Source organism: Phycomyces blakesleeanus (assembly GCF_001638985.1).
Source record: "Phycomyces blakesleeanus NRRL 1555(-) unplaced genomic scaffold PHYBLscaffold_4, whole genome shotgun sequence".
Lineage (NCBI taxonomy): Eukaryota > Fungi > Mucoromycota > Mucoromycetes > Mucorales > Phycomycetaceae > Phycomyces > Phycomyces blakesleeanus.
Genome location: NW_017265137.1, coordinates 2,837,272 through 2,858,986, shown reverse-complemented (window position 1 = coordinate 2,858,986; position 21,715 = coordinate 2,837,272). Strand labels below are relative to the sequence as shown.

The 21,715-nt window shown below is 36.6% G+C and overlaps 8 protein-coding genes across 8 annotated transcripts; 2 read left to right on the top strand and 6 right to left on the bottom strand.

The window, feature by feature from the left end:
• Positions 1-2,275: 2,275 nt before the first annotated feature.
• On the bottom strand, positions 2,276-3,157 carry PHYBLDRAFT_141952 (hypothetical protein; the record flags this gene model as incomplete). Its single annotated transcript, XM_018430707.1, has 3 exons — positions 2,276-2,472; positions 2,566-3,045; positions 3,082-3,157. The coding sequence occupies 3 exons, from the start codon at positions 3,155-3,157 to the stop codon at positions 2,276-2,278; spliced, it is 753 nt and encodes a 250-aa protein (XP_018296128.1).
• Positions 3,158-4,467: 1,310 nt separating this feature from the next.
• PHYBLDRAFT_68410 (hypothetical protein) lies at positions 4,468-4,938 on the bottom strand (the record flags this gene model as incomplete). Its single annotated transcript, XM_018441950.1, has 2 exons — positions 4,468-4,721; positions 4,785-4,938. 2 exons carry the CDS (start codon positions 4,936-4,938, stop codon positions 4,468-4,470), a joined length of 408 nt encoding a protein of 135 aa, XP_018296127.1.
• Positions 4,939-6,611: 1,673 nt separating this feature from the next.
• Positions 6,612-7,845, bottom strand: PHYBLDRAFT_68411 (hypothetical protein; the record flags this gene model as incomplete). The annotated part of the gene is made up of 3 exons (XM_018441951.1): positions 6,612-6,814; positions 6,883-6,928; positions 7,087-7,845. 3 exons carry the CDS (start codon positions 7,843-7,845, stop codon positions 6,612-6,614), a joined length of 1,008 nt encoding a protein of 335 aa, XP_018296126.1.
• Positions 7,846-8,705: 860 nt separating this feature from the next.
• On the bottom strand, positions 8,706-9,185 carry PHYBLDRAFT_23515 (hypothetical protein; the record flags this gene model as incomplete). Its single annotated transcript, XM_018439808.1, has 2 exons — positions 8,706-8,990; positions 9,054-9,185. 2 exons carry the CDS (start codon positions 9,183-9,185, stop codon positions 8,706-8,708), a joined length of 417 nt encoding a protein of 138 aa, XP_018296125.1.
• A 2,926-nt stretch (positions 9,186-12,111) lies between these two features.
• Positions 12,112-12,573, top strand: PHYBLDRAFT_141949 (hypothetical protein; the record flags this gene model as incomplete). The annotated part of the gene is made up of 1 exon (XM_018430706.1): positions 12,112-12,573. The coding sequence occupies one exon, from the start codon at positions 12,112-12,114 to the stop codon at positions 12,571-12,573; it is 462 nt and encodes a 153-aa protein (XP_018296124.1).
• A 946-nt stretch (positions 12,574-13,519) lies between these two features.
• On the bottom strand, positions 13,520-14,117 carry PHYBLDRAFT_141947 (hypothetical protein; the record flags this gene model as incomplete). Its single annotated transcript, XM_018430705.1, has 2 exons — positions 13,520-13,699; positions 13,881-14,117. 2 exons carry the CDS (start codon positions 14,115-14,117, stop codon positions 13,520-13,522), a joined length of 417 nt encoding a protein of 138 aa, XP_018296123.1.
• Positions 14,118-14,452: 335 nt separating this feature from the next.
• On the top strand, positions 14,453-16,704 carry PHYBLDRAFT_68415 (hypothetical protein; the record flags this gene model as incomplete). Its single annotated transcript, XM_018441952.1, has 6 exons — positions 14,453-14,655; positions 14,725-14,836; positions 14,905-15,752; positions 15,793-16,152; positions 16,201-16,402; positions 16,468-16,704. The coding sequence occupies 6 exons, from the start codon at positions 14,453-14,455 to the stop codon at positions 16,702-16,704; spliced, it is 1,962 nt and encodes a 653-aa protein (XP_018296122.1).
• Positions 16,705-18,023: 1,319 nt separating this feature from the next.
• Positions 18,024-20,981, bottom strand: PHYBLDRAFT_141944 (hypothetical protein; the record flags this gene model as incomplete). Its single annotated transcript, XM_018430704.1, has 4 exons — positions 18,024-18,257; positions 18,406-18,532; positions 18,568-18,613; positions 20,852-20,981. 4 exons carry the CDS (start codon positions 20,979-20,981, stop codon positions 18,024-18,026), a joined length of 537 nt encoding a protein of 178 aa, XP_018296121.1.
• Between the last annotated feature and the right edge of the window lie 734 nt (positions 20,982-21,715).

Below are 21,715 nucleotides of genomic sequence, written 5' to 3'. Positions count from 1 at the left end.
GAATCCAGTTTGATATGGGTTAAGTACAGTATTGGCAATTGGGGCCATGTAGATATTGAGGAGGTGGGCAAAAATTTTAATGTCACAATTAATGAGGCCAATTGGGCACCAGTTACGAAGGAGAGACAAGTCACCTTTCTTTGGCAAAAGCTGCACACAAGTATCTGTCCAAGAAGAAGAAAATAAGGAATGGATGAGAGCATCATTGTAGACATGTGTAATTAAAGAGGCATATAGGGGGTGTTGGAATAGTACAGCTAGAATAACATAAGGCAAACCATCTTGGCCAGGGCTACTAGGTTGTGGGGCCCTGGAGACGCATTGCTGAATGTCGTCCAAAGTGAAGGTGGTGGTAAGAAGGTCTTGTTGTGCAGAAGTGATGTGGCGGGAAGGTGTAATAGAGGAAAGAAGCTGGTTCATAACGTAATTGTCAATATGATCAGGAGAAAACAAAGAAGAATAGAAAGCAGTAGTAGCAGTCATCATAGTGTCGGGAGTAATGCATAGTATGTTGGTATGAGGATGGTCGAGAGGGGGCATATTCTGCTGCTGTGTATGAATGGCAATGACTTTCTTGAGATAGCCAGCAGATGTCTTCCCATGTTCTCTCCAGCAAAGTCCAGCTCGAAGGGAGGCGGTGTCAACAAGTTCTTGCTGGATTGCTGCAATTTGTTGGTCATATTTAGGAAGAAGTAGAAGGCAAGCAGGTAGTATAGGTTTTGACTGCAAAAACCAACTCCGTTTGCTCTGGAGTGATTTGAGCAGTTTTATCCGATATGTAGTATAACATCCACCAACTTTCTTGGTGGTCCTAATCATAGTAGCTTTGACGACTTCCCACTGGCGTTGTGAATCATCTGGAGGAAGGAGAGGAAAGAGGCAAGGGAGAGCAGAATCGAGGGCAGAAAGAAAGGCGGGATTGGAGGTGAGAGAAGGGTGAGCCCACCATAATCCACACTCTTTGTTGGATGTGCCTAGACAAATAGTAGCCTGAAGCAGAGCATGGTCGGTCCACAAAGGAGAGATAAACTGGACATTGCAATTGATAATTGAGGAGGACATAGAGTATGGAGCAAATATATAGTCTGTAGTAGTGGTAGAAGAACTGCGGCTAAAGGTAGGGAGCAGTGTTGAGTCGAGAGAGGTGTGACAGTTGACAAAGTAAGATCCAAGATAATGTTGCCAAGGAAGAGATGCCGTGCATAGTGAGGTGGGATTAAGGAAAGAGAAATTAAAGTCGCCCAGGATGAAGAGTCGATCCTGGATGGTAGAATTATTAAGAATAGTGAATGACTGTAAATCAGAATAAAAGGCAGGACGAGCAGCAGGAGAGGCGGGTGCATGCACAACAAGAACATAGAAAGGGTCAACACTAGAAGACGTATGAGTTATCTTGGCAAGAAAAGCACGATCGTCTTCAGGAATGGGGATACGTTTAAGAGAGAGAAGAGGAGAAAGAGTGACTAAACCACATTGATAAGTCTAGAGGGAGCTGCTGGCGCGAAATTAATTATGTATAACAGTAGATAGTGAGGCGGAGGCAAATGTTTCTTGTAAAGCAATTATATCAGAAGAGGTCTGGCGCAAGAAGCAAATAAGATTGGAGTGGTAGGAAGGATCAGATAATTTGGCCAGGCTATTACAATTTAGACTTGCAATGCTGACATTGAGAGTAAGGGCCAACATAATTATTGATGGACAGGAGTTGCAGCACCACCCTGTGGAGGGTTGGTGGGTGTGGCAGTATCAGTCTTCGTGATAGCAGAGATATTTTTCCTAATTTTTCCAAGCAGTGCTTTGGTTTTATAATAGAGTTGGAGGTCTTTAAGAGTTTGGGCGTGTTTGCTGAGGTCTGGGAGAATCAAGGTGTTGTGGGGAGTGATGGTTGAAGCACCGGTGACACTAGCAGGAGAAGAGGACAGTGCAACAATGGAAGCCCAGGTAGCCTCTAATTCTTGTTGTGTGGCCTGGGCCTTGGTCTCTGCTGAACGTGCTAGGGCAGCATTCAAGGCCTCAATTTCGTCGTCTTTGGCAGAGAGGGTGGCAGCAAAGTTAGCAACAAGTGCATTAGGTTTCTGCTTGGTGGCCATCTGTTTGTCGAGTGCCTTGGCTGCTATCTCTTGGTTCACAGCTTCTTTGGTAGTGAGTTGCTTGGCCGCAGCTTTTTGTATGACAGCATGAGAATTCTCAATGTCAAATTCAGCAGTTCGCAGATTGTTATAATCATGTTGTGTGCTGGCTTCAGACATTTCGACCTCTGGTATGGCATTGTTTGTCAGGTGGGATCCTTTTCAAGGATGCGAGTTCTTGGCTTGAGCCCAAGGGCACTGGTCTCTGACGTGCCCAGTTTGGTTACATATTCAGCACTGTCATTTGTTGGCTGGGCGTTCAGGGCAGTTCTGACAGTCATGACTGTCAATGTGACAATACCAACACCAAATAGGCATGAAGCTCGTGGTAGCCAGAAACCATCTGAGGTATCCATTCACTGAATATTATGTGGCATGTGAGGATATTCCTCCCCAGAGTCAGTAGGACAGGTGTCCAGAATGGCATACCCGGTACCTAAAAATGTTTGGAACTTTGGCTCGCAGCAAATTCCAACGTTGAGAATGTAGCCATACAGCACAAGACTAGTTTGTAGGCCATACAACAGGTCAGACAGATCAAAAATGGGCAAGCGAGAGAGACTGATACACTGGATAACAGCGCCTGTTTCCAGGCCTGAGGTGGCAAGTAAAGTTACCTTCTCATCAGGGAAGTGAAGACAGGTTTGACATGCTCTTTGGATGTCCATATCGTTCTGAGGCAAAAAGTTTATCTCAAAAAGGCAATGAGGGCCATTTTTGTGGAAGAGAATACAACTGCGAGATGGGTATTTGCCATGTACCAATGCAATGAGCCCTTCTTGAGCAATCAATTTATGGCCAGTGACATCGAAGATGATACTGCCAGAGGAACAGCCATTACACCAGACATGCGAAGGCATGATGACGGTGTTGGTTTCATTGTTTTGAGAGGGGTTGTGGTTGTGAGTAAGCAATACTCATTCAGAAGAAACGATGCATAACCAAAGTGTACCAGCTTTGGTGGGTGATTTATGCTGATGTGGTGTGCCTTGTTCAGGCGTGTCGGGTATGGTAGTGGAGGAAGCCATGAATATGACTAATTAATTTTGCGGTTGTGTCCAAACTTTTGTCACAAGCCGCGATTTCGATAAAAAAATTCTTGTTGATAGGAAGTTTAGAAAACATGAAACACTTTATTATGTTGTATAAAGTATTAGATTAAAATAGTTTTGTCATATGGACGCACACACAATAAAGTTTGTTTTTGTAAAATAGTAATCCATAATTGTTGCGCATGTTAACGCACACACGTATATTTTTTTTGCTCTTTTTTCATTTATGCAGAAGTCATATTAAACAAGTTTACTGGACAGGATTTTTATATCATATTCGCAGCTTGAGATAAAAATTTATAGACAGCTGAAAAAAAATCGTCAGAAATACACTGTTGTGAACCCTAAACCAGTAACTGTGAGGAGTGGACGGAAATCAGTACTCAGTTCTAATTATCTCCAATCAGAAGCAATCACTTTGACAAAAGATATTGAGTAAGCAAAAGTGACTAGAGAAGGAGTGCTGCTTAGCAATATACTGCAGGAAAAGAATCTTTATATAGAATCTAGGATACTGCAGTGTCTTATAAAATAGTATAAATATCACCAATATTATTATGAAAAAATATTATTTTTTGTTTTCTTCAAAAGTTTTTTATTTCTCTTTTACTCTTTTTGTGAATCAATGACTTTCTCTTACTGAGTTAATCCTAGTTTATTTTAACAATATCAAATTTACCAAAAATACTGTATTGAAATAGCTATGAATACAAATTAAAAAAATGTTTATTAATGTTTTTTCTTTACATAGATATATTTGCTATAGAATCAGATGTCATGTCTCATCCAATCTGTGATCTTACTTGGTTATAGTATTGCTTACATCTTTTATTCTTTCTACAAGTGTTTTCTGACATTTGATAGAATAATTTTTAACAAAACATTTTAATTTTGAAAAGTTTTACTCTACTGAGTGAAAGAAAGAGAAATATGAAGAAAGAAACTTTAGATTGTATATGTTTCTTTGATCCAAAGACTCTCTGATATCAGGATTGTAGTGGATTCTTATGTTATTCAGAATAAGATGATATGGTTCAGCATTAATTACATCTAACTTTTCAATCAACTGTTGAACAAATTATTTGAAGGTTAGGTCTGTAAGTTATTGTTAATAAAGTAATAAACATACTAATATGCATGTATGTAAGATATATAGTAAAGTACTATTTGTGCTAAAAATATTCACCAGTTGTTCTATCTTTCACTATCTTTGTATAATATGATTTAACTATCTTGGATAACAAAGCAAAGAGACTCTACACATTTTTGACTCTTTAAAAACTTTGTTATGCAAGGGCATACTTTTCTGTCTTTGCTCTGATATAACTCTTAATCAAGTAAAAATTAAAGTCAGCCTCATTGATAAAAATACAATTCTGGCTGTACAAGATTTCTTCTAGCTGCAATCTTAAAATATACTTGTGTCTTTTTCTAAGAGTCATCTCATCATTTCTCTTCTCTTCAATTGCTGTCACTCTTTTGAGAGTAACAGTCTCAATATATTGGAGGTCATTGCACAAGATACATATACTTATTTTCTCTAAGTCATGAAAGTGATCTACTAGTATTTGTTATAGCTCTGCTAGTGTGATAGTATTGTTACTATCAATTATATTCAAAATAAGCTGTTTGTGATAATCTTTAATGATTGGTCTCAAATCACTATCTAGAGACTTGTACTCCATACTTCTAGTTCTTTTAAATCTTCTAAGTATCAAGTTCACAGTGAAGTATGGAATGTTAAGATTCTTGTCCATTTCTTATAGAGCTTTTAACTAGTTTTTACTCTTTTCAATTATTAAGTAACAGATATGTATTGAGTGTGTAGCATTGCTGTACTTCTTTCCCTTTCTGTATTTTATATACAGTATTGAAAGTCTTTCTATATCAGACATTTTAAGCTTTTTGAGAGATAGTTCTACAGTTGGTTTTTGAATATAAGAAAGAAAATGAGATCAAGATTATACAGATTTTTATTTATGCTTCTTATATGTCTTTTATTTTAATAAAATATGAGGTAGACCAGCATTCCCAATGGGACTGCATTAAGAAAAAAAACTATACTATAAAAAAAAAGAAAAAACTGTTTGTTTGAGCTTATTTGAAATTTTATTATTATAAAGATGTATTGTAGTAATAAAAATAAAATATTAGCAAAGAATATATCTTGAAGCTATTATTTTGGGGGTTTTATATTTTGATATTACTAAAAAGAAAAGAAAATATTATATTTTGTTATATATACAATTGATATTGATAATCTTTTAAAAAAAGTATTAAAAGTTTTGAAAAAAAAACAAAAAAAAACATAATGATAGACATGAAAATAAAGATAAAGATAAAGATAAGTATAAGCATAAGCATTAGCATAAGCATAAGCATAAGCATAGGTATAAACAAAAATAACGTGAATACAAATATTGTATCCAACATAATCGTAGATTTAAATTAAAAGTACAGACACTCAATAAATACGTACATTGAGTTACCGACAACTAGTAACAATACTAAAAGATATACCTTCCCTTATACAAGGAAATTACGTAAAGAACATACTAAGACAAATACTAAAACTCTAGTCAGTAACACTAAAAACATAAGAACTAAATCATAGAAGATAATGGTAGAGAAACAGACATTACATGATATCATCATATCATCACCAAGCTAAATACAATGTCTATATAAACGCACAATACTAATAGCAATAGAACAGTATCTCTTTTCTGATTCTTTCACTTCTTCTAATAAAACAAAGTCTCACCATACTCTCATCTGCACTTGCTTTATTTTATATTTTATTTTTACCTCATACATAACAACAAAAAATATAAAAATAAAAGTCTATAGAAAAAGATTGACATGTTTAAATAAAGACATAGGGCAGCAAGTATATGATATGCAACAGATTTGTTAATTTCTATAATGCACTTTATTATAAACAATATTGTTTATATAGACATTGCTGGTTGTTTCAGCAGAAATATCATCTATATTAATTATAATGTTTACTCAGATTAGTGTTTGGATCTGGGAAAGAGCAACATACAACTGCTCATGTCCAAAATCATGGTCAGGAAGATATAGACCAACTTTGTCAAGGGTCTAACCTTGAAACTTGTGATAGTCATGGCAAATATAAGGCAAACTGGAAGGTGGCTGCACTTGAACTCAATGGGCATGATCAATCTAGTTGGATTCAGCTTGATTCTGGAGATAAGCACTACCTTTTCAGCACTTGATCCAGTTACAATGGTAGCCTTGATAACATTTATAACAAAGTCATTGCATGTAAGACAGATATCATTGCAGAAGACATTATTTGGGTTTATGTTTCTTAGTAGCATAATAGAACATTCTTTCTTGAGACATAAAAAGTGAGGAGGCAAAGATTTTAGGTTAAGAGTGTTGAGCAGTTCAATTGGGTAGCTTAACTAATCATCTTTGCTGAGACATTTATTAAACTCTTGAACATGGTTTTTTGTTCAGAGCACAGTTTCATAATGATGTTGTTGATCTTAACTTCTGCATTCTTTGAGTTCAAGATTGCATGGCCCGTAAGGAAGCTGAAATTACTGACATTATTAGAAAGATCGCAGAAGATTGCTCTGGTCAAGTAATTGATATTATGGCCTTGAATAAGCATATAGGGGCGATCTGAAAGGTGTCTGAACCACCAGTTGTCTAAAGACTGTCATTACCAGCAGTTAAGAGAAGGGCAGCAAACACATTAAGTTGTGTCATTTCCTAAGGATTGACAGACTTAGCAATACACATGTTCTTGATTAGCTTCATGTGGTGAACAAAGCTCCAGAGACATGCTTTCTTAATATATTGGGAAACAATCTGAGCTTTGTTTCATTGGGAAATGACTGAAAGCACCTGAAAAAGTCACTAGAAAAGACCAAAAGCTTGCCACTAAAAGGAACAGACTCGAGCAAGAGGTCAACAAACTTTATGACATCTTGAATGCAACAGTTGACAGCATTAATAAGATTCTTGCTGACCATAAAGATCTCATTCCAAACAATTAAATCTATTTTCCTGCTCAACTTTGCCATATCAAAGCTGACTGGAATGGAACACATTGAGTCAGTATTAATGTCAAGGGAAATCTTGAACCTGGAATGAGTAGTTTGATCACTATCTAAAAGTAGAGCTGTAATTCCACTAGTAGCTACCACAATAGCAATCTTGTCTTGTTCACGAACTTTTCTGAGCATGGCATTGAATAAAAAGATCTTTCCAGTGCCACCTGGTCCATTAACAAAATACAATCTTAGGGTTGTAGAGCTTGCTTCAACTGCTTCCATGACTACACAGTATACTGCTTGCTGTTTCTCATTGAATGAGAGCGTGTCTGAATCAGGCAAAGACAAAGCCTTTGTGCAAAGGGTTTCTTGCTTATCAATCAATGTTTTCAATCCACTGGCAGGGATCTGGGTATCCGAGGAGTCTGGCAATGAGGTGAGAACAAACTCAGAAAAGGAAGTGAGAGAAAAACCATTGGCTGACATGTAGCTTTCAATGCTCCACAGACATCTGTCATACATGACTTCAGTTGACTCAAGAGAAAAGTCATTTTCTATCTGTTGAAAAGCATGGAGATAGTCCTCGACCATAGAAGAGCAGTAGACCAGCCAGAGAGCAAAGGGATCTGACATGTCACAGAAGACTAAGAGGACAGCAAACAGGCAGCGCAATGATAATCGAATCTTATAGCTTACAGCTTCGTCTATACAGTGATTCTATCTGCTGTCATCCACCAGCAACCCATGAGCATGAGTAACATCTTGGTTGGTAGAAGACAGCCAGCCTCCAGCAGTAGACAGATGTTTAAAGCTGGAGCACGAGAGAAATTGTGTAGCAAGGTTCTCAGATAGTAATGTTCTAGATTTCTTGGTGAAATGGCATGCACTCTGCTAAGTGTAAGCTTTGCAGACTTGCACTTGGTCCACTTTTTCAGAGAGTTATTTCATATGTAATCATCAGAGAAATTCACATACAGAACTTTGTGGGATAGTGCATCTTATGCATTGTAAATAAACTATCCAGTCAAAGTGGTCATGGTGGTTCCTGTCAGAAATGTTGTCCAAGGAGTCTTAATCATAGTAGTAAATAGGCTGGCATTCCTCAAGATGGATAGCAAGTCTCTGATGAGATGGGGATTCTTGGTGAAGCCTAAAAGAAAAAATTCTTCAGCAGGCTTCAGACGCAGAGACATAGCAGGTATCAAGGAATTCTTGGACTTTATTGATGGGCTCCAGGGGGTGGCTGTGGATCCAGGCTGCACGCTTGCCATAGCACAGTAATGACTCTTGTATACATACTTGTAGAGGTATTTCACAGAAGCACCAGAGATACAGATGTCAACATTGATATGTGCACTGTACTTTACATGTAGGTAGTGGTTGTGAGGAACTACTCATTGATTGTCCAGGATGGTATTGTATTGTATGACTAATCTTCTATTCTGTCTGCAATGATACAAAAGCTATTCAGCACTATCTTCAATTGTACTGTCTTAGATACTCTTTGGATAGTGCTTCTGGCAATTACCATTCTTTATGCAACATGATGGTGAAGAATTAGCAAGACAGGCTTCCTGTCTATATGATCTATGCACCATATCACAGCTTATGATTGCTAATGCTTCTGGCTCAAAATCAGAATCCAGATACTCTGCAGAGATGATAGCATCATAATCATCCACTATAACTAACTTGTCTGCTATAGCCACGATAAAGAGAATGTGGACATAGGAGAGACTGCGGTTCTGAAACTCAATGACATTGATATGAACTACAACCTTGCCCAAAACATGTTTCTTTGTCAGATCGTGTATGAGTTCCTAGAGCTTCATATTAAACACATGGGAGCAAAGATTGGGTCTATCATTGGCACTCTGTCTACCCAACAGAGAGTTTGTAATTTCTGGCCAAGTGGGGTTGCACATAAAGGTCACAAAGATATCTGGCTTGCCGAAGTGGTGCACAATGCCCATAACACTACAAAAATTATATGATTTCCCCTTGAGAAACTTCGGTTGAATCAAAGTGAAATTTTGATAATATTTCAACTCTACAGGGTTTTTTACTTTTGGCGGCGACAATTTAATTGGGCCAATTCAATTGGATATAGCATATGCTATGCCTTCCAACATTTATTTTGACCAGTTCTTTGTCCTGTCGCCAACAGATAAAAAAAAACTTTTACTTTGATATTAAGACTAGACCGATTATATTTTAAAGACTATAAAAAGAAGTTTAATTATGTACTTTTATTACTTTGACTTTTGTAATTTTTGTAAATGCTATTGTGGTTATAGAATTGTAAATATATAAAGACATAGATAAATGGGGTTTTATTTCGCAGATATTCTGTATATATATAAAACTTTTAAAAGAAAATGTAAAACTGAAACATTTTGTTCAAATATATTCGTTTTACATTGATAGAAAGTGATATAATATGACATGGTTGACAGAGATGGGAACCAATCAGTATAACATTGAGGAGATATGTTAAAAGGAATTACCAATTGGATACCTGATTTAAGGATTTCTAGCTACAATGTAGACTCTGATATTAAAATAGGAAAGTGTATAAAAATAAACTATGTTACTGAATAATTTCCCTTTTTTGCAAATTTCATAAATGCAACCCAATTCCTAAAATGTCTAATAACCAAGTTGAATGCAGTTGCTCAGTATGCTCTCCAAATGGCAGATACTCTGTTATAATCTCTTCCCAGACATGCCGTAGACATTTTGCAGATGATGTACAAAGAAATTTCCAAAGACAATCTTGTATATATAAAGCTACCTTAACATCTTATTTTACATGATAATTTAACACATTTATATAATACAGTGTTACCTGCAGAAGCAGTAGACATGGTGAATTACGACGCTAATGATATGGAGATTGATGCCTAGACAAATATTTCTGAAGATCTTGAATGTAATTATATTTTTTTGCAAGTTTTATAAGCTCTTATAATTCTAATTATTCAACTCTTTCTACTATAGTTGTTCACGACTTACCCAGTTCTAACGATGAGGATTTGTCCAACTCTTACGGATTCAATAACAATTCTGAAAACATTGAAGGTTAGTATAAAAAGCAGATAAGAGAAATACCTTGAAATATATTTTGAATATTAATACAACTATGCAATAGAACAATTGTTTAGTCATGAAATGCCAGCAGATCTAACCTACGCTTTCATCGCATCCTTTGCTGCATATTTTATATCCAAATACGTGGTCAATTATGGTGGTGCTATCTTTATCAAGTTTATCAATGAGGTGCTGGCACACTTTGGACAATCATTCCGTCTGCCGTTGAGTCTGAAGCGTTTGAATTCATTGACAGATCTAAGCACATTGACTGCGGGCATCCATCACTTTGTAGCATGTGGCAAATGCCATAAGATTTTTTCTGAGTCAGCATCCGAGTTCATTCCCTAGTGTCGCGACTTCAGAAAGTTGTCCAGAAACACATGTGGAAACAATTTGTTTTTGGAAGCCCCCAATAGCTTGGATAGACCAAGAAAGGTCTATATGTACAACTCGATAACAACAGCATTGTCCATCTTCTTTTTGCGTCCTGAATTTGAGAGATCAATCAACCTCTGGAGATTCCGACAACAAGTACCAGGAACTCTGTTCAATGTGTACAACGGGGCAAAATGGAACTCATTGAAAGATAATACTGGTCAACAATTTGTAGCACATGAACGTTCTATTATGCTGACACTTAACATTGATTAGTTTCAGCTCTTTGATGGGGTTACTTACTCTTGTGACGCGATTTACTTGTCTGTAAACAATCTGCCCAGGGAGGAAAGATACAAGAAGGAGAACGTTGTCCTTGTGGGACTTATGCCAGGTCCAAGCGAAGCCAAAACAAGCCAGATAAACCATTATCTTCGCCCTCTTGTAACCAAGCTAAACCAATTGTATTCTGGTGTTGCTATTCCAACAAACGAGTGCCCTTCTGGTACCTTGGTCTGTGCTGCAATTCATCTTGTTGCTTGTGACATCCCAGCCACAAGAAAAACATGTGGATTTACATTGCATGCCAGTACTAACGCATGTCATGTATGCAACCACCGGTTTTCTCATTGTTTGGATGGCAAGGGTATCAACCATTCCGGTTTCATATTCTCCAATTGGGTTTTCAATACTGAAGAAGAGAACAAAAGCAATGCAGAGAGATGGAGACAAGCTGGTAGCAATGCTGAAAGAGCAAGATTAGAGAAAGAGAATGGTGTCCGCTGGTCAGAGCTCCATTGGCTTCAATACTTCAATGCAGTCGAGTGTATCATCATAGATCTGATACATAACCTCTTCCTTGGCACGGCAAAAAGGATGATAGAGAAATGGAGAGAAGAGGGTCTTATTACCAGTGAGCACCTGGCCGAAATACAGCAAGACGCAGACAGTATGATAATTCCTCTCGGTATCACTCCATCGCATAACAAAATTGGAAAGGGCTTTCCATTCATGAAGGCAGAAAAATGGAAGTCCTGGTGTTTGGTTTACTCTCCCATTCTCCTGGCTGGTCGTTTACCATCCGAATACCTCTGTGACTGGATGGAGGTTGTTCACGCATGCAAGTACTTGGCAAGACCAAGTATAACTGTCGAAGACTTGTCACATGCGCATGATTTTTTGGAGTTGTTCGGTCAAAAGTGTCAGGTTAGGTTCAGGAAGGATTTCATATCGCCCAATATGCATCTACACCTGCATCTCAAAGAAACTGTTCTCAACTTTGGTCCTGTGTACGGGTACTGGCTCTTCAGCTTTGAGAGATAAAATGACGTATTAAAAAATTGTGCTACAAATAACAAAGATGGATTTGAAGGCATGTTCATGTGAAGATACCTTGAGAACATATGCAAGATAGATCTTTTCCATACAATAATGCAATCTCTCCAGACCCCCTCTCAAGTCTCTTTGATATATGAGCTCGTTGATTCATTTCCAACTCTTGTTACTGTCACTGCTGCTACCACTACCACTATTGTCCCCACTGTACCATACTTATCGACCACTTCTTCTGGTTTCAATCTGAAGACCTTCCTTGATTCCGCTGAAGTGAACATCGACAATGTCAAAGGCAATGAGCCATTGCCTCCGTCCACTTTCCCTCTTGGTCTTGGTGAGTTTGTGCAAATGCAAGAAGATGAGTACACCCATCTGCTCGAATACTATCGCACAGCATATTGTGATGCTTCACTGAGAGGTTACCGAGAAGCAATTTTTGGTCAACTTTTTGTGAACAACATGATTCAAAAGATGCAGTCAATAAATCTTCTTGGCCAGATGTATACACTCCGACAAGATAAAACATTGTCACTTCCCCAGAAATACACCTCTTTTTAGAGCACACCATTTTTCTTTTCCTTTTGCAGAACCTTTTCTTAAAACTAAATCACTCATGTCATCAAGAAATAAAAGAACCAGAAGCCCTTCAAAAAGATGTGAATTGTCAGAGTTTGAGCATGGTGGCATTATTTGGCTATATAAAACCAAAAATACCCCAACTGAGATTGCAAACCACATGGGTATCCCTAGAACGACAATCGACACCACTATCGAACGTTGGGAAGAAACTGGTACTGCAAAACCAAAGACCAGACCTGGGAGACCTAAGAAACTTAGTGTCACGGATGTTACAAGCCTTTGCTTGCGCGTGAGGCATAACCCTTTTGAGAGTTATGCATATCACCAAAGGAATATGGCAGCTGCAGGTGTCATTATCTGTAGAGACACAGTTATCCAATACCTTAAGACCAAAGGCTTTGGTTCTTACACCCCTGTTTCTAAGCCAAACTTAACCCATGAACAGAAGAAGAATCGGTTGTGTTGGGCCAAAGCTAGAGCCAGCTTTGGGATTGAGGACTGGAGTAGGGTGGTGTGGTCAGGTGAGTCAAGGTTTATGCTGAAGGGCAATGATTCTGACCCAGCCGTGATTTGTAAGCGAGGGGAGAGACACCAGGAACGTCATATACTAACAACAGAAAAGTATGGAAAGGGTTCCGTGATGGTGTGGGGTTGTTTCTGGGCTGGTGGTCTCAGACCATTATCATTTCTTGATGGGTCAGTAGACCAAGACGCATATGTCAATTGTTTGTCTATGGACTTCAATCCCTGGTATAAGAAATTGAATGATGAACAGGACACTATGTTTACATTCCAAGAAGACGGTGCTAGTTTCCATACTGAGTCTTATACAACATGGTGGAAAACCCATTGGGAAATTAAACATTTTGACTACTGACCATCACAAAGTCCAGATTTGAACCCCATTGAGCACATCTAGCATGCCCTAAAAGCCAATGTTCAAGAGAGAATGGTCTCTATAAACAATGTTGAAGAGCTCAAGGCTTGTATTTTTTAGGAGTGGGAGAGACTTGACCCAGAACTTCTTTGTACTCTTGTAGCAAGTATGCCGGATAGAGTTCAAGCAGTTATAAAGGCTTGTGGTAACCACACCACATATTAGACCCTATCTTATTTTTTTTATATCTATAATAAAACGAAGTTTCACTTTATTTAGTCGAGTTCTTTAGAAGATATAATGTAAAGAAGTTGATATGTAGTTTATTTGGGACTAGAAATCAAGGAATCTGACTGTGATTTATTTGGCGCAAGTGTATATATTCAACTCGTTTTATTTTTTGTCTTACAATGGCAGAGACAGAAGGCGAAGTATGTTGGTTGGAAATGTTTCTATTCTCCAGTTGGCTCTGGAGAGCAGTAATCTCCAAATTCAAATCTTCGATGCTTGTCTTCATTTTGAGCTTCAACTCTTCGATCTGTGCCTTCATTTCAAGTTTGGCCTTTTCTTGGCCTGCCTTCAAAGATAGTATCTCATTGTACATGGCATGTAGCAAAGAGATGGAATTGTTATCTGTGTTATTCATATTGAGAGCTTGGTTTACCTGAGAAAAAGGATTGTTGTGAAAGAAAAAAAAGGCCGAAAAAAATTTCTATTGTCTATTATTAGTCTCATATAAATGAGTTTAACCTATTGGTCCAGCCAATATTATTATTGGGCTACTGTAGTTCTAATAACAGCTATTACGCAAAGTTTTAGCTTCTGTTCCTGAGTTTATATTTGTATCATCTATGTCATTGCCTACTTGTAGTTATTAAGTCTATACAAATCTCAATGCTATTAAGTATAAAGGCGTATTATTTAAAAGAAATTATCAATATTTATATCTTTATTCTTAAGTGTTTGTTTCCAATCTAAAAAATGACTTCAAATTCAATCCTTGATAGTTACCAATACAATCAATGCAAAGAGCGCCACACCAATTTAAAAAAAGCCAAGAGTTGTAGAGCTCAATGCTTTAAGAACTGTCATAGAAAACATAATGATATCCAAACATCACAGACCACGCCTGTTCCTGGACAAGTCAGTGTTGTTTTTAACACTGTCTCGAACAACACTATTGAGTAAGACTACAAATCACATACATACTATTAGAAAGTGTAATTAATTATATTGTTACCTTCATAAACAAGCAGAGAGCGTGCTGATGCAATCGAAGATCAGATCATGGATACATTCAACAGCAAAGATAACAATGATTTAATTATGAATATCTTCAGTAATGATGATAATGATGAGTCTATAGTAAGATATATATATATATATATACATGTCTTATTATATAATGCTAATTATTATTTACCTTGTTAAAGTATGATGCAGAACTTGGCAACAACATGGATATCATTGAAAACAAAACATGTCCTTTGGTTTTTGACTTCAGTCAGCCTGCACCTACCTCTGACAAAGACGATGCAAAGAACCTTGAGTTTCTCAAGATCATTAAGGATTTTGATATCTCCTGCAATGCCCATGAAATGATAGTCAAGCATTTCAACAGCATTTTGGAAACGTCGACTTGTATTACATACAGAGCATATACTCCTCATCTCGGCAAAAAGCTTTTGAAGTGTTTCTCTGGTGTTGAAGAGACAGTTCATGATATCTGTCAGAGGGGATGTATGCTCTTTACCAGTCCATCCCAGAGTGAGTGCTCCAACTGTAGACAAAGTCGGTACAAAACAAGACGTGGAGAAACCAAGGGTGGTGATCTGGTTCCTACTGCCATGATGATACAGCTTCCATTGGCAAGACAACTGGCTCTTGCGTTAGCCAATGAGAATATAAGAGCAGATATGCATTACCACCATAATCATGAGTCGAGCTTGGATGGAAGTAAAACCAATGTGTTTGATGGCCAGGTTTACCAGCAAGCAAAACATCTGTTTTCCAGAAAAGATGACATTGCAATTTCGTTGGCTGTTGATAGATTCACGCCACACAATGTTCCTGGTTCTGTAACGATCCTTCATGCCACCATTCTTAATCTGAATCCCATGGTTCAGTATGAGAGAAGCAGAATGCTCCAGATCGCAATGATTCCAGGTCCAGGCGCACCTGCCAATTTCTGGTTGTTCATGGAATCAACGATGAAAGAGCTCCTGGTGTTGGAGAGCAAAGGGATGGTCATCAAGACACCAAACGAGACCATTCGTGCAAGGTATATGTCTTAATGGTCACTGGTGACATTCCCGCCTTAGCAAAGTTGGCATGTCATTCTGGACATATGAGCAAAGACGGTTGCCATATCTGTTATGTTGTCAGCCAATGTCCCAAGCACGGACAATATTTCAGAACTTTGCCCAGCACCAATATTTGTATGCTGGAAAGTTTCCAGAATTTTTCCCAGGCCAGTGTATCCAGCCGCAAAGGGTTAAACAGACAATCCCCCCAGCAACATTGAAGGTATTCTCTGGACCATTGTTTTTTGTCCTCGATGAGATGTATGGACTTTGCCATGGAATAAGCAAGCAGGTCTGGGGTTTGGTTTCTGGTACCTATGGAACAGACCATTGTTTTGCTCTTTCTTCTGGTGTTTGGAAGGAGATTGGTACAGCAATGTACAAAACAAGAAATATCATCCCTACATCCTTCCATGGCAATTGAAGGGATGTATACAAGAACCCTGGGTCGTTCAAGGCTGTTGATTGGGCAGACTTTCTTCTGTTCGTCGTCCCTACACTGGTGGCAGAGCGTATTGGAGATGCAACTGCTTGGAATGCGTTACTTGGCTTGGTTCAAGCATGTAACCTACTCATGAGCTGGGAGTTATTAGCAGAGAAACAAACCTCTATCAAAAGGTATATTTTAGTAAAAGCTATGTGTTATTCTATTATTTATTCTAACTATTTTTCTTCAGTAAACTTGAAATATAGAACATGTACCTGAAATTTCTGCTTACAAGTGGAAAAATCAAAATCAATATTTTCACTATAAACCAGCATCTTCTTCAGCACTATCCTCTCATAATTGACGCATATGGCCCACCTCATACATATAGCGCCAGATCCATGGAACGGGCAATTGGTGAATACTCAAGGGCTATTAAGAGTAATTCTGCTATAAATGTTAACACTGGCAATATCATGCTTGGCTTAGCACAAATACACTGACCTTGAATAAGTTTACATATATTACCAAAAAGAAAATTTTGAGAAAAAGCATCTATTGTTGTTTTTATTTATTTTTTCATTCTTTTTCTCAATCAAATCTTCTCATGTCTTCTAAAATTACTAAACAATCTCGTAAAAAGAGTCCAAAACTTTCAGATTACATAAAAGGCAAGATTGTGGGTGCTTATGACTTTGGAATTCCCATGGCTAAGATTGCGTGCAAGTATGAGCTACCCTACACAACAGTGACAACAACCATTGAGAGAGTGAAGAAAACGGGTACTTCCCTTACCAAAAAACGTGAAAGGAGACCTGTTCTCTTGAATGATCGTGATTTGAGAGCTCTGAGAAATATTGCGCGCAATGACCCAACTGCAACATTTGACGTGATTACAGCTGAAATTCAGGAATCTTCAGGTGTACCCATCAAGAGGGATGCTGTTTGTAATTCCTTAAAAAAGATTGGTTTACACTCTTGTGTTGCTGCAATGAAGCATTTGCTAAAGGAAAGGCACATAAAAAACAGGTTAAAGTTTGCAAGAGATGCTCATCATCACAAGCAACAGTGGAATTGGGTAGTCTGGAGTGATGAGTCCAGATTCATGGTCTATCCAAGGGCAGGAAATGTGCGTGTTTGGTGCACTCCAGCACAGAAATATAGAAGAGGCTATGTACATCCAAGAGTACAAGGCAGAGGAGGCTCAGTGATGGTCTGGGGGTGCATTTGAGCTGGTGGAGTGGGAAAACTTGTAATTGTCGATGGCATGCTAAATCAGACGAAGTACATAAGACTCTTACGACTTCATTTTATGCCCTGGTTTCGATGCCTTAAGTAAAGGAAAGATGGCGAGTTCATTTTCCAAGAAGATAATACACCCTGCCATAAAGGTATTTTGGCAAAAGAATACAAAGAAGAGGTGAATCTGCCAGTGATGACATGGCCAGCAAACAGCCCTGATCTGAGCCCAATAGAAAACATTTGGGCATACTTGGAACGCCAGCTGAGAGCTAGAAGGGTAAAGCCAACAAATTTATACTTGTTGGCCAGAGCTCTTCAAGAAGAATGGAAAAAAATACTGAAGAAAGTAGTGAAAGCACATTGCATGTCAATGCCAAATCGAATCAAAGAACTTAGAAAAAATAATGGATTCCATACCCACTATTAAACTTTCTAATAAATTACATATACCTATTTACATAGCTAATATATATTATTCATAATTATTTCAGAGCTCTAGCTATACGTTAAAATGATAAAAAGATGTAAAGAAGTTATATATTTTCATTAAAAAAAATTGGGATTTTAAAAAATACTTAAATTAAATATGGGTCAGTGTACAAGAAGCAGAGGCCAGAGCCACTGTCATGATTACAGAAGCAAGAACAGCACAACACTTATAATATGAAGATTCCACTGCTGGTTGGCCATTGACAGATGAGGGTGGGCGTGTTGGTGCTGGGTCTGATATTGAGTTCTGGGGGCCTTTGAGGAATAAAACGATCCAAGATAGTTTTGAAGGCATTTCTTGTCTTTCAAAACTTCTTGAAGACTTCTACAAATCAAAGGGAAAAGAGTGTAGTATGATTGAAGCAGCTATACAAACTAGCCGCAAGGCATTTGTCAATGGTTGTGTAAGGGAGGCACATAACATCAGATTACAGATTCAGGTTGATGAAAATCGCAACATAAATTCTGCATACTCCCCAGTTTATAAGGATTTCTTTGGAAAAGTTATTGTCTTCTTTGAGCACAAACTCAACAATAAGAGGTGGCCGCTTGCTCTTGTAGAGATTGCGGCAGTCCGTTTGGTAAATGGTATACCAGTTGCTAACATTGGGCAAATGAAACCAAAGGTAGTTTACCTGGCAGATGTCAAAGAATTGGTTGGTTTGGTGAAGTCGAACGCAACTATAAATATAACAACAACAACAACAACAACAACATATATACATAGTGTGGCCTGTTATGTATGAGGTAAAAATAAGATATAAAATAAAGCAAGTGCAGACGAGAGTATGGTGAGATTTTGTTTTATTAGAAGAAGTGCAAGAATCAGAAAAGAGATGCTGTTCTATTGCTATTAGTATTGTGCGTTTATATAGACATTGTATTTAGCTTGGTGATGATGTGATGATATCATGTAATGTCTGTTTCTCTACCATTATCTTCTATGATTTAGTTGTTATGTTTTTAGTGTTATTGACTAGAGTCTTAGTATTTGTCTTAGTATGTTCTTTACGTAATTTCCTTGTATAAGGGAAGGTATATCTTTTAGTATTGTTACTAGTTGTCGGTAACTCAATGTACGTATTTATTGAGTGTCTGTACTTTTAATTTAAATCTACGATTATGTTGGATACAACATGGCCATTGCTTAACTGTGGCCCAAAATTGTCACTTGGTTCTCTTGCAGACCTATAATTTGTTTTTTTTTGTAATACATTTTTTTTTCAAATTGTCTTAACATATTTTATTCTCTCAGCAAAAAGTTTAGATATTTTCTTCTCTTTTACCTCTGACTTTTAATAGTCATCAATTGCAATCTACATTTACTAAAGATGTAAAGTCTGTAGTTAAAGCTTACTTTTGTCTATCAGGAGATTTAATTTTAGGTGGTCAATTTGCTTTTTGTCAACCTTTTCAAAAAACAGAGATTTTCTAGTTTCAAATTAGATTTTTAGTGATTTTTTAATTATTATAAGCCGAAAACATAGTCACAAAAGCAAAAAACCGTCATTTTTTCTTGTAGTGATAGTAAAAATAGAATAATGAGTAATCGATATGGCAAGGAGAAAATATATGAATAAAGATATAGTAAAATTATAATCATTATGGGAAAAAGATGGATTTTTTCGAATTTGTGACTTCATTTCTGGCCTATAATAATCAAAAAATTACCAAAAATCCAAGTTGAAATAAGAAAATCTCTGTTCTTTGAATTGGTTATAAAAAGCAAGTGAACCACCAAAATTTAGATCTCAGAAGAGACAAATATCTATTTTAACTACAGATGTTACGTTTATGGTAAGTATATAGAGCAATTGAGAAATATTTGATGTCAGATATAAAAAGAAAGAAAATATCTAAGCTTTTGTTACTTGAATAAAATTTGTAAAGACAATTCAAAGGCACACTAAAAAAAAAAAATAATGAACCATATGTCATCATTGTAAAATTACTATTTTGATATTTCATATCAATAACTAACCAATACATTTGTAGAAAATATATGACACTACTGGTTTTATCCATTCAATTGGCGCCCATTTCCATCTAATTAGCATCCGTTTCCATCTAATTAGAACCCATTGACATCTGATTGGCTTCCATAGAAATTGAATTTGCGTCCATTGCCAACTGAATTTGCTCCCATTGCCATCTGAATTTGCTCCCCCCCTTTTACTATTGGCGGAAGGGTACATGGCACTCAATTTTTTTATCCTTGCGCCTTACAATTTTTTTTATATAACCATAGTATTTTTTTTTGTAAACGTCGTACTTTTTTTTGTAAACGTTGTACTTTTTTTTTGTAAACGTCGTATTTTTTTTTGTAAACGTTGAATTTTTTTTATATAACCGTAGTATTTTTTTTTGTAAACGTTGTATTTTTTTTTATATAACCGTAGTATTTTTTTTGTAAACGTAGTATTTTTTTTATATAACTGCCATATTTTTTTATATAAGTGCCAAACGCCTAATGTAATAGCACTTCAATATATGTAGATCTTTCTACAAAGATACGTCATAGAAAATATCTATAGAGAGAACTAACAGAATATGCAAACTTTTCTCCAGATTACTTTGTTAAAGTTAAATACCTTACTGCAGTTATAAGATAATAAAGCAAGTATCTCATTATAATAATTATGTTAAAATTGAAAATGCAATGATATTATTTGTATTCTTTCTTTATTGCAAAGTAAGTTTCAAATAAAAGATTCATTTTTTCGTCACTTGTAGCCTCCTTGTTGTTTTTAATGAAAAAAACAACTGGAGACTTTCTCCACTTCAAAATATAGCCACCAGCAGTTGTTTGTTTCATATTTACTATCTTGCTGGCTTTTTCAATAGTTAATCCCCTTATGAAGTAGAGATAAAGAAGCTTTTTTATATCTTTATCCGTAGGCTTTTGATATTGCCCTCTACTTTTTTTGGGGGTTTCATCTGTTGTTGACGGGGCAGAAGTTTTTGGATCTTCTGGCATTTCAGGCTCTTCAAGCTCTTTCATGATTTTTTCAAAGGCACTGTTATATTCTTCAAGTTTTTCGTGTAACATTGTAGGGTTTTCTGATAATAAAAGGTGAAAAAATAAAGAAATAGGAAGATATGTTAAAGTGACATATTTTATATAAATATAGTTATATCTAGCACATAGCAGTTATAATTAAATAGTAATTACTTAAGATGCAAGATAAAAATCAGAACACAAGTTGAAGCAGCAAGAATAGATGTAAAGAAGATTGAGTTGTTGTTAAATAGTATTAGTCATTATATTTTCAGCTTTTTATATCAAAAAATAATATTCTAAGGTCCACTAAATAAAGTAGTACAAATTGAACTCAAGGAGATAAAAAATAAATAGGACAATATATTACCCGCAGCCATAAATTTATTATAAACATTCTTTTTTAAAAGAGATATCATAATTCTCTCTCTTTCCATTTGGTGTTTATATACCAAAACTGTTTATTTCTCTTCTTAAATCAGCAATAAATCTCATTCTCATGCTCACTTCAACAACTAAATATTACTCTGACAATGAAAACACTGCCTAAAGCTCTACACCTCATGGATTTTTTTATTATTTCCAGATCACATTATGCTTCTGTATGTAAATAAAGCCTATACCTCGGAGTCATTGATATTAATCTCTAAATAATCTATAGTATTTGGAACAAAAGCTATAAATCTGAAAAGAAAACATGACGATTCAACCCTCCACCTACAAAGAAACTACAAGATCAAACATCTACCTGTACGATAAGAACCAGTCTACACATATTCATAATG